This window comes from Prionailurus viverrinus, chromosome C1 (genome assembly GCF_022837055.1).
Source record: "Prionailurus viverrinus isolate Anna chromosome C1, UM_Priviv_1.0, whole genome shotgun sequence".
NCBI lineage: Eukaryota > Metazoa > Chordata > Mammalia > Carnivora > Felidae > Prionailurus > Prionailurus viverrinus.
The window spans coordinates 58,162,335-58,174,779 of record NC_062568.1 but is presented as its reverse complement, the minus strand read 5'-3'; the positions used below and the strand labels follow the sequence as shown (position 1 = coordinate 58,174,779).

Below are 12,445 nucleotides of genomic sequence, written 5' to 3'. Positions count from 1 at the left end.
AATGATGCATATGGTGAATAACTGCCCCTGTGTTTGTTGTTCATAGAAAGCAATCCAGCTTAAATGTGTGCAGGCAACTTGAAATAATTCTGATTGCTCAAAGAATGAATTAGGAAGAATGATTTAATGTTAATTTCATCTTACAGTAAGACTACACAAAGATATTGTTGGTTAAGATTACAAAATTCCTCCTAAGTAGTCTGACCTCATTCTTTAACAGTGGTAAAATTCTGATATCTATAGCTTATTAAGGTCTATTCTTAGACTTAAAAATTATGAATTCTACAAATAGATTGAATCACAACTCTTGTTCTATTCTTTCTGTTATTCCATAACAAGAGGAAAATTTGGCTACCAAATCATAACAGTCAAAATGTACAAATTAATATAGAAATGTGAAAATTGCCTCCTGATCCTATTCTTTTTTTTTTTTTAATTTTTTTTTTCAACGTTTATTTATTTTTGGGACAGAGAGAGACAACGTTTATTTATTTTTGGGACAGAGCATGAACGGGGGAGGGGCAGAGAGAGAGGGAGACACAGAATCGGAAACAGGCTCCAGGCTCTGAGCCATCAGCCCAGAGCCTGACGCGGGGCTCGAACTCACGGACCATGAGATCATGACCTGAGCCGAAGTCAGACACTTAACCGACCAAGCCACCCAGGCGCCCCCTGATTCTATTCTTTATGAATAAAATAGGCAGATGATTTGGGAACAAGCTGTTTTACCTCATGAATTCTTTTTGTTCATAGTATCCAACCAGAAGATTGTTGTAAGAACTCAATATATAAGTCCTTTAATTTTTTTAAAGGACTTAACAGATGTTCTGTTGACCTGGAGACGAGAAGATCAGAATAGGATTTATTCCCAAAGGTTGATATAGTTTATCTGTTGGGAACAAAATACATTGTTGGTCTGGGGAGACCTGGATTAGAGGGATAAGAGTGGGGCTTGAGAATCAGAGCTAAGAGGAGTGGCTTTATTCTTCAGGTCTTTCTGAAGGTTCTGTGCTTTGTGGCAGCGTAGTCAGGCCTTACTGCATTTATGATTTGTGTATTCCAATTTGTGTATTCCAGGAACTAGGTACCACAGATAATAATGTCCACTATCAGGGCTTAGGAGCCCTGAGACCTTGTTAGGCTTAGGGCAGGGCAGCTTCTTTCTTCTGCAGTATGATTAGAACCCCTGCCCCTCAGTTTTAAATGATGTGTTCAAATTAGACCGGGATTCATGGAGCACGTCCTTTTTGGTAAGAGGAAATTGAGAGTCCTAAGAATCGGCTTTTTTTCTTTACCTTTCCTATGATTACCTACGTTTGGAAGCACATTGGTGCCTCTCCCCATATTGTTCCAAGCAATGATGTAAATGTGAAGGGCAAAGCTGCTAGTCATCTAAACCTTAAAAGTAGAAGGAAAACAGTTTGATGAAATTAATACTAATGTTGTGATACTTGAGGTGACCGGCCAAAGAATGATGGTGTAGTGTGCCCTGGAGTGGAGACATAGGAACTCCAGGAGGCAGTAGAGGAACACACAGCATGGAAAGCAGGGGGGTACTAAAGACAGCTTTTTTCCTCTGCATTTTTCCAGACTCATATGGTGGAATAAAACCTCCCCTAATTAAGCAAAGCTCTGCTACTTTACCCCCAGATTTCCATGTGCCTTTATAGGATATAGTGCTGGAAGGAGCACTGGATTCGAGTTAGAAGATCCGGATTCTAGTCCTGTTTGTTATCTTTTGTACTCTAGGAAAGTCACCTAATTTTTTACCTTATTGTGGAAATGGAGATGATGATAGCTGTGCTAACATATCTGTCACAGTTAATTTAAGGATCAGATGGTAATAGATAAAACTGGAAGTATATATATACATGCTATGTATATATACATATACACTAAAATAGAGTTTATGTATAAAACTGAAGTCTATATATAAAAAGTTATTATTATTATTACTTTTTTCCTTAACCCTCTAAAATTCCTACCATGACTGCCACTCTATTCCCTGCCCTGCCTTGCCTGGAGTGGTGGGGAGTGGGATGGGGAAAGATGAGTCAGCTCCTGTCACCCATGGCATGAATCTCCTGTTTCTTGGGAATCAGAGCTGCAAATCTTCCCTTCTTCTTAGAGTTGTACCCAGACTTCATTTGAGGAGCCATCTCCCATCTTTAGAAATGGCTAATTTCTAATTAGAAATGGCTAATTTCTCAGGGGTGTGTAGAGGAACCAGGATTAGCTGATTCAGCTATGAGAGGAATTTACCCACACCTGTTACATTCACCTTGGATAAATTGGTCAGAATCATTTCTTCACTTTGATTGGTCAGTTACAGAGAAATTGGGATTTTTTTCCAGAGAGTCATTTGACTAATTGAGATTTTTTTCATTGACAATTATTTCATCAGTGATAGCTGCACTGATACTACTAAAATCTTGAATGATCCAAAATGTAGACCCAGATAAGTTTACCTTAGGTAAATTTTAACAGTGGTACAATTTAAAATGGAACCAATTTATAAAAGTCTTTAGGACAACTCTTTAGTACATATTTGTTTAATGACATGAACTCCACTAAGAAATAATCTACCAGTTTTAGATTACTAGTTACTTTAATATTGATAAAGATAGAAGGGATTGTTAAAGCTTACCTTTTTGTTCCAGCTGAGAGCTCTTATAATTAAATCATAGGGTGTGTGTGTGTGTGTGTGTGTGTGTGTGTGTGTGTGTGTTAAGGACAAACCAGTCTTTCAGGGTGTTTTCTGCTTTGGTGAGGACATGTCTGTATTGTGATTAAGCACATTATAATACTTTAGACTTGTCACGATTACAAAGAATTTGGTTAGGTATTGGAGAAAATAGAATTTTTTCTCCCAGGTGAGTTGTCAGAGTAACCAACATAGGGAAGAAGATGGTGGGAGCAAGTAGGTTAAGCATTGCGCTAGTAGTTAGAGTTGAAAGGTCAGTCTCTTTGGGGCAATAAAATTAGGACTGATTAATTGGCATACTTCTTGGTTACTGAGCCAGTGTGTCATTACAACAGGAAAGGAGAGTAAAAATCCTTCATGAATTTTATGCTTATACTATGTTTTTTTGTATGATTGTTGATTTATTCACACAATATTCAGCATACTTAAACAAAATCCTATTATGTGACAAGCACTGTGCTAGCCTAAAAAGTACAGAGAAGAAAGGACACAGTTGTCTTTTTCCAAGCACTGTCACCATTAATAGAGAAAAACGTGAAAAATAATTACAGGACCATATAAGACGAGAAAATGGAGTTAACTCAAGGTATAGAGAATGTATAAAGCAGGGGATGATTACATTTGTCTCAGTTGTGGTATTAGAGAACATTTTACAGAGGAGCACTTGAACTTGCTCTTGAAAGAGAAATCGATTTGCCCGGAGCCCAAAAAGGTACTATTCTAGATTAAGAGAAGAGCTTGCAGAGACGGAATAAGACAATATGACACATTGGGGAATACTTGGAAAGGAAAGGGAGGAGAGAAGGTTAAATAAAAGATAGGGCTTAGCTCATGAAAGGCTTTCGATACCTATTCCTTCAGTGGTTCACCAACCAGTTATGAGATAATATGATAGACTTATTGTTTACAGGGATCAGGAGAGAGTGAAACAAAATGAACCTGAATGAGCACTCTGTTGAGTAATCCATTTGTGAAATGATATAGCGGTGGAGTGAAGCAGAAGAGGATGGATCATAGGAGGCAGAACCAATAGGATTGGTAACCAGTTGGCTATGGAGGGCAAGGACATGGGATTTGACTCCCCAAGTTTTTGGTGTTTTATTTATTTATTTTTATTTATTTTTTATTTATGTTTTTTATGTTTGCAGGGGCAGTGATGTCATTCCCCCAAATAGGGATTATGAGAGGAACTGAACATTGCAGCCCAGACGAACATTGACCTATATAATCAGTTCATTTTTGGATATAGTGATTTTGTGGTGCTGTTGAACATTGAAATGCTAGAGAAATTTGTGTACTGTAAACTTATAAGTAGACATGGAAGTTGAATTTGATGAAGTAGTATGTGCAGAATGAGAGGGAAAGGAAACTAAGAAGGGCTCCTTTTTCTTTTCTTATGGAGAAGGCTGTCTTTTAGGTTTAACAGAGGAAGAACACGTAAAAGTAACTGAGAAGGAACTGGGGGAGAACCAGAGATGAGTATTACCAAAAGTAGTACCAAAATAAATATTTTTTGTGGAGTGGTAGTTTTATGTGGAGACCCGATGTTTGTAATATTATGATTTCTAATTTTAGTTGTAATATTCTCAAGTTTATAAATATTAAACTTATTATTTATAATTTATTCTTGAAAACTATGTATGTATATACATGTATATAAGCACAGCTATCTACACTACAGATATATACTATTATTTATTTTTATTGCTATATACCAGGCCAGAAAGGTGGTATTATTCCCATTTTACACATAAAAAACTAAGGTCTTTTGTCCAAGGACATGTGATCAGTACAGAGTTTGGATTAAATCTAGGACTTCCTGGCTCCTATTAGACAGTGGTGCCTCCTATACATATGTTGAAATCATAGCACACATCTAAATAAATTTAATGATGTTTCTCATTTCCAAAACTCTTGTAAGTGTAGGTCTAACTTTATAACTTTAAAACATGTCATTCCAAAAAAGACATTATCTATTCTTTTTGCTATTGTTATTCAAGATTTTGATAATATGATTTCTTGATAAAATTATTTTTCAGCTTTTAAGGTATCATACAAATAGTTGGTATTTAAAATGTTTTCCCACTGGGGTGCCTGGCTGGGTCAGTCAGAGGAAGATGTGACTCTTGATCTTGGGGTTGTGTGTTTGAGCCCCATATGGGGTCTAGAGATTACTTATTTTAACTTTAAGAAACATTTTCCCATTATTTTTAGTTTTTAACTTTTTGATTATGGTCATAATTTCTCTTTATCCTAAGTTTGCTACTGTCATTTGTGTTTTAGTGTAAGAGCCCATTTTGCTGATAAATGAGTTCATTCTTACTGATAGCCCTCAGACTAAATTTTGAAAACACACAATGAATAGTGAAAGGTATTGATTGTTATTTGACCAATTTTCTGTTTGCTACTGAAGTTGTCTGCAGTTTCTAGCATTGTTTTTCAAAGGTAGATGTACCTCGTTAGATATTCTTCAGCTCTAGTTAAAATCAGTACCAAAGACTATTATTATATATTGTATTAATAGCTTTAGAAGATTCCTCAGGGTTACGATATCAGTTTTTCATAGGAATGGAAAGGGGTGTGTATGTGTTAGAAAAGGAATTTTGTATTTTTCTTTTAATTGTAAACCCCCAAGGAGAACTGTGTTAGAAATAACAAAGAAGTAGCAAATCTTGAATTCTTAGCTTTTCCAGTATTAGGGTGATCTGGCAGCGTTCTTCCTTTCTCTGGGCCAATTTCCTCATTGGTAGAAATGAGGGAATAGAAGAAAATGGAAATGTTTCCTTCAACATTTGTATTTCTTTAATTAATGGTAGAGGTTGGGAAAATACCTGGATTGCAACATTATTGCTGTGCCAGCCATGGTTTCAATGTAAAATAACTTAGTAAAATTGTAACGCTTATGCTTTTGATTAAATCAGATAATCTTTAAGATAATTGACTTTGATCTTGAAAGGAAATTTTAAAAAGAGCCCTTTGATTCAGTTAGCACTTATATAAAAAGATTGTAAAACCCACCACTTTGCAATTTGAGTTAATATTTTTCTGCTAGAGGAATTTAGGTGTTTTCTTAAAAAAACACTTTTAGGTTTTAGACCCTTTTTAGATTATAAATTATGTGCTTGGTAAAAAACAATCTCTTATGTGTAATTGAAGTGAAATAAAATGACCAATATATCTTCATCATTTTATTTCTCTGCTAAAAACATCCCTGTTGTCAATGCTATTAGTGGAATAAAGTTACTGGAAAAATTGGAGATTTGGGAAACTTAACTGGTCTCAAAACTGGGGGTAACAATATTACCTACCTGGTAGAATTTTTGTGAAAGTAATTGAGTGCTTGGCATGTAATAAATACTCAGCTAATGTTGGCTATTAATAGGATGAAGAAATTTTAAGAGAGGATTTATACTATAAATTGACCTATAGACAGGAGTGAAGCAGGTTAAGGTATTTATATTCTTCTGATTGTTATAGAGAGGTCAGATTGAAACTTAAAGGTATGTATAGAGTGTTAAGATTCAGTTCCCCACCTCCCATTTCCTCTTCATGCCCTACAGAGTGGAACATTTACTTTCATCTTACAGCTCTCCTATGTCTTACAAAAGCTTCCCAAGACAACTACTACTATTATTCCTATTACTACTGCACAGCCCCCCCCCCCATAAGAATTATATTGATGGATCTTAAATGAATCTAAAATCTAGTTGATTTCTAAGTCAGTTGCTCAGAGAAACAAAATCTTGTTCAGTTTTGATTGTTTTAATTTAGAGATTAAGTGGCAACAATATGCTTGTGTTATTTGCCTTTTCATCCTGTCTGGTTTTAAGAATTAGATTCAGTTATATGTCAAAAAGTATTACCTGATTTTCTAAAAAATGACTTTTGATTTACATGTTTTTGAATATTTATGGCAGAATACTCTAACCCATTCCTTGTCATTTTTACCACCAAAAAAAAGGCCTTATATGAAAACAAAATTTCGGATTTTCTTCTGCATAATTTTAAATTTTTAAACCAAAGTTTGTTGAAAGCTAAGAATTATGGATTATTGTTATGGTTTAGATAGAAGAAATGAAAACAGCTGGATTAGTTCTGCTAAATAATATTATTATTTCAGTTTTTTTCTTCATGTTGAATCAAAAGATGATGAAGTCACAATTCAGTCTAACGAGGATTTGGGGAAAGATACTAAGTGAACAGAATTTCACCTAACAGTGATTTATGTGGGTGGAGTAGGACTCAGGGTAGGGTATCAAAGATAATACTAAGGAGGCGACCACAAGAGTAAGAAGTACAAGTTGTCAAGTCTGAAGCATAAGCCAAGAAAAAGTAGGTCTGTGATAGGAGATGAGGAAAACAAACCATTCCTGTATTAAGATTGAACATAAGGATAGTCCATATTCCAAAAGATACTATTTAGAGAGATATATGTCAGAGTTTACCTTAAAAGAGAGTATAAAATAGTCGGTACTTAAAGTTGGTGAATTATCATTATAAGGATGGGAAATACTTCCACACAAATTAGCTAGAAGTTTTGTTTGAAGTTTTTTCTGAATGAATTGTGTGAACTTTCTAATTACTTTTTCTTCAATTTATTTAGATCAACTGTTCCATGTATTAGCCTTGCACATGCGGCTTTATAGCATTGATTCTGAGTATAATCCCTGGAGAAAGCTTACACAATTAGTAGAAGAGATGAATTCACAGTAAGTATTATCAAAAGATTAAAGTCAATTAAAACTGTTTTTGAAAAATAGTTAAGTATTAAAATAGGATTAAAATTCTCTATGAATATGTAAATTTTCCTTATTGAACATAGAAATATATTAAAAATAAACAATGGTTTATCATTATACACTCTGTAAAAATTGCATAAAAATTCACACCAAATGAGAAAATCCTATAAAGAATCCTGTTGATTTGTATGCAGTTAAAAAGTTTGAATGGAGGTACACAAAGGCTGATTGCCTGTCTTTTTATGTCAGAATTGATTATTGATTCAGATAACCTTAGTCTGATCCCTTTATTTATTGTAAAGTTTTCCATCAGCTTTCTACCCAGTGATTTTTGTAACCCCTGATGATTCTTGCCTAAATCTGGTATTTTATTAGGTGCTTCAAAATAGTGATTTTAAAAAACAAAACAAAAAAACTTCAATTCTGACTTATTAGCTAGGAATGTTTTTTTAATAAAGGGAAACTTTTCCATATCATATCAGCTATTTGGTTACCCTGAAATATAGTTTGGCAGGATGAATGCATGATTTTTCCCAGTTTATACATTTTCAAAGATACGAGTTGATGCCCTAGCAACTTCCAGTGGTGACCAGTAAGTTGTGGCTATTTATTTGGTGATCTCATAATTTTTATATGTTTGATGTGTTCACTCCATTTCAGCCATTCTTCTTTTCATTCTTCTTTAATTTTTATTTTATTTTATTTTATTCTATTTTATTTTATCTTATTTTTATTAAAGTATAATTGGCATACCGTATCCTATTAGTTTTATGTGTACATCATAGAAATTTAGTATTTTTGCACATTACAAAATGATCTCCATGGTAAGTCTAGTTACCATCTGTCACCATACAGAGTTACTACAGTGTTATTGACTCTAGTCCCTATGCTGTACATTACATCCCCATGACTTATTTTATAACTGGAAGTTTGTATCTGTTAATCCCCTTCACCTATTTCGCCCATCCCCAACTCCTCCCCATTCTGGTAACCACTAGATTGTTTCCTGTATCTGAATCTGTTTCTCTTTTGTCTGTTTTGTTTTTTAGATTCCACATATGAGTGAGATCATAGATTATTTGTCCTTCTGACCTAATTTCACTTAGTGTAATACCCTCTAGGTTCATCCATGTTGTCACAAATGGCATGATTTCATTCTTTTTTTATGGCTGAGTAATAATACATTGTATGTATATATCACATCTTCTTTATCCATTCATCTATTGATGGATGCTTAGGTTGCTTCCATATCCTGGCTATTATAAATAATGCTGCACTGAACATAGAGGTGCATATATCTTTTCCCTAGTGTTGGTGAGAAGGTGGAAAAAAGGAAACCCTCATACGTTGTTAGTGGGAATGTAAATTGGTGCAGCCACTATGGAGGTTCCTCAAAATTAAAAATATGATTCAGCAATTCTGCTTCTAGGTATTTATCCAAAGAAAGCAAAAACACCCAATTTGAAGAGCTATATATTGCTCCCTTTTAGATTATTGAGAATCCCTTTAGGATGGCTGTTGGACTTCAACATGATCCAAGTAGTCTTTGATAATATCCTTGTTTTCTGGCACAATAACCTAGGCTTATTTTGTATATTTTACACTCTGTACCTGGAATCAGCCAATCCTCTATGTAGTTCCTTTTAATGGGAAATGGTATTTAGAGATCACAATCTGGGTGGTTAAGGGGTATATATGACTATTATGTTATCACAAAATCTTACAGGCTCATAGGCCATTCCAGTGGACAGAGTTAGGGAGTCTTTTTTTTTTTTTTTTTTTTTTAGAAAAAGATTCTGAGTTCTTACTGGTATTTGTAATTCAAATGCAAGATTGAGGGTATATTTTATTTCTTAACTTTTTTGTTATTTGCATCTTTTTTCTCTTATTCTGAAAATCTAGGTTCATAATGGTATTAACTTTATTACTACTTGCATAACCTATAGTATAATGATAATTATTTTAAAAAAAAATCACTACTGACTATATGTTCTTTTGTCCTAGAATCTATACCACCAGGGATGTACAGGCAAAATACTGTTTTTAAAGTCATTTGAAGTAACTTTTTTTCTTGTGTTGTTATGCCATCAACTTGATTTATAGTGAGACTCATTTGTTTCAGTTCTTTTTTTCCTCAGTGTTTAAAAATTGCCTTTTCCCCTTTGATTTATTTATTTTAATTTTATAAAACTTGTATTTTTCTAAAGGAAAAACTATGTGATAAAGTAAACTTGGAGACCTCTATCTTACATTCGTGCCCATTTGCATTTTTTTGTGTGTGTGAACTCTATCTGTTGCCTGTTTCTAACAATTGAGTTGTTGGTTGTTTTCCTCTTCATTTTAAAAACATGTTTATGGATTTTGAATATTAGCCCTTTGTATTATAATTTGCAAATATGTTTCAGTAGATTGTCAATTTAGTTTTACTTTATGATTTTTTTTTGCCATCCAAAGTTTTTTTTAATGTCATATTTATTAATCTTTTCAGTAATTAATTCTGGAATTTGACTCATCCTGACTCAGGTCTTAACCCCACTCCCTTTTTTTAAACTCAGGTTTTCTTTCCCTATTTCTTTTTTCTTAAATTGAGATATGATTGATATACAACATTATATTAATTTCAGATGTAATGAAACTAATTACAACATGATTTGATATTTGTATATATTGTGAAATGATCACCATAGTAAGTCTAATTAGCATCTGTCATTGCACATAATTACAAACTTTTTTTCTTGTGATGGGAACTTTTGTGATTTATTCTCTTTGTTAACTTTCAAATACACAATATGGTATTATTAACTGTAGTCACTGTGCTGTACATTATATACCCATGACTTATTTTATAACTGAAAGTTGGTACCTTTTGACCACTTGTTACCCATTTTGCTCACTCACCATATCTGACATTTTGCTCACCACTGTCTCTGACAACCACCTATCTGTTCTTTGTATCTCTGAGTTCATTTTTTGTTTACACTTTTCAATTTTATTTTATTTTATTTTATTTTATTTTATTTTATTTTATTTTATTTTATTTTATTTTATTTTATTTTAACTCAGTGAGTTAAGCATCTGACTCTTGATTTCAGCTCAGGTCATCTCACAGACTTGTGAGATTGAGCCCCATGTTGAGCTCTGCACTGACAATGCAGAGCCTGCTTGGGATTCTCTCTCTTCCTCTTTCTCTGCTCCTCTCCTGCTCACTCTGTCTCTCAAAATAAACAAACATTAAAAAAATAAATAAAATTAACACATAACAACCAAATTCCCACATCATTAAAAATTCCTTAAATGACAGGGGTACCTGGGTGGCTCAGTTGTTTAAATATCTGACTTAGTTTCAGCTCAGGTCATGTGATCTCATGGTTCTTGGGTTCAAGTCCCACACTGGGGCTCTGTGCTGTCAGCACAGAGCCTGCTTGGGACTGACACACTCTCTCTCTCAAAATAAATAAACTTAAAAAAATTCTTTAGATGACATACATTATTTATTCATTCCTATTGTTAATCTTTTAAATTGTTTCTCCTTTTCTACAATATCAGATGGTGTGTTTAGCAGTTCTTGACATGTCAGATATAATCCTAGAACTATAGAATGACATGAAAGTATATAAATATTGTTTAGTTTTAGTCATTTATTTGATAAATATTCACACTGCTTGTCAGGCACTGTGTTACGTAGTGCAGCATTGCTTTTTGAAAAGAGTGCCCTTTTATAAGCTTTTGCTGGCAATGTAGGAACATTCCTGTTGCTGTTCATCTTGAGTATGATCACTTTAAAAACATATTTTGGGCTAGTTTGATAGATAAAAAATGGGATCCCAAAGTAATAGAAATTTGTTTAATTTCTGGTAAAATTAGCTTCATATTAATATTAAATATTTCCTGTTTATTAGCTATTTGTGAACATTTTTTATGAATTCTATGTTTAGAACATCTGTCCATTTTTCTGTTGGCATCTTATTTTTTAAAAATTATCTGAGTGATTCTTTATGGCTTAAAAGTAGTAAACCTTATTTTTTCATAGGTGTTGAAACTTTTTTCCAAAATACATTTGTCTCTCAATTTTATATTACTTTTCTTGACATATTAAAGTTTTAAAATTTCATGTAGCCAAACCAGTCAGGCCTTATAATTCTTATTTTTTCTGATTGCTTTCATACTTAGAATGCCTCCCAAACTTGTCCATGATGTTTACCTTTATAACCTGTATTATAATGTGTTTCCTGCCTTGGGGTTTGCAATACCTACTTATATATTCTTTGTAGAATTTTCTTATGGGATGATTTTTAAAAATATATCATCCATTTGGAATTTATTTTCATCAGTAGTTATGAGTGAAGAGTTAATATTTATTTTCAAATAACTGGCTAATTTTTAAAGCAGTTTTACATCCTGTTTATTATATGCTAAATATTTGTATGTTATGGTTCTGATTAGGGACTCTCCACTTTGTTCTGTTGACCCACAAGCCTATGTCTGTGGCAGAAGCATGCTGGTTTACTTTATTGAGAAGATAATGTGTATATCTCTGATCTAGATGAAGATTCTCTCCTTTTTCTCCCCTTTGACCCCCATCCATACTTCCCAATTTTTCTTTACTGTTCTCACCTGTTTATTCTTTCAGATGATCTTTAGAGCCATTTTCTAAGCTCTTCCCTTCACTTGTGATTTTGATTAGAATTATTTAAACTTAAAAGTGAATCTGGGGAAAATAGCTATCTTTACAGTAGACAGTTTCCTCAACTAGGAACATTCTTTATTTTTTTAAACTTTTTTTATTTTTTAAGTAATCTCTAAGCCCAACATGAGGCTCAAATATATGATCCTGGGATCAGGAGTTGCACGCTTTACCAATTGATCCAGCCAAGCACCCTGGAACATTCCCCATTTTTTAAATTCATTTTTCATTCATTGTAGTTTTCAAACATTTCTTAATTATACATTCTTAATCGTATTTAATGTAAAGATTGCTAAATTTTTAACAAGAATATATGAA

At 33.4% G+C, this 12,445-nt stretch overlaps 1 protein-coding gene across 2 annotated transcripts in view; it reads left to right on the top strand.

Moving 5' to 3' along the window:
- The window catches only part of UBR3 (ubiquitin protein ligase E3 component n-recognin 3), a 234,392-nt gene that overhangs the window by 175,930 nt on the left and 46,017 nt on the right, over positions 1-12,445 (top strand). For both annotated transcript variants that reach the window (XM_047870436.1, XM_047870435.1), the window contains exon 31: positions 7,308-7,413. In XM_047870436.1, the coding sequence (XP_047726392.1) occupies positions 7,308-7,413 (106 nt within the window). The remainder of the gene's footprint in view (positions 1-7,307; positions 7,414-12,445) is intronic.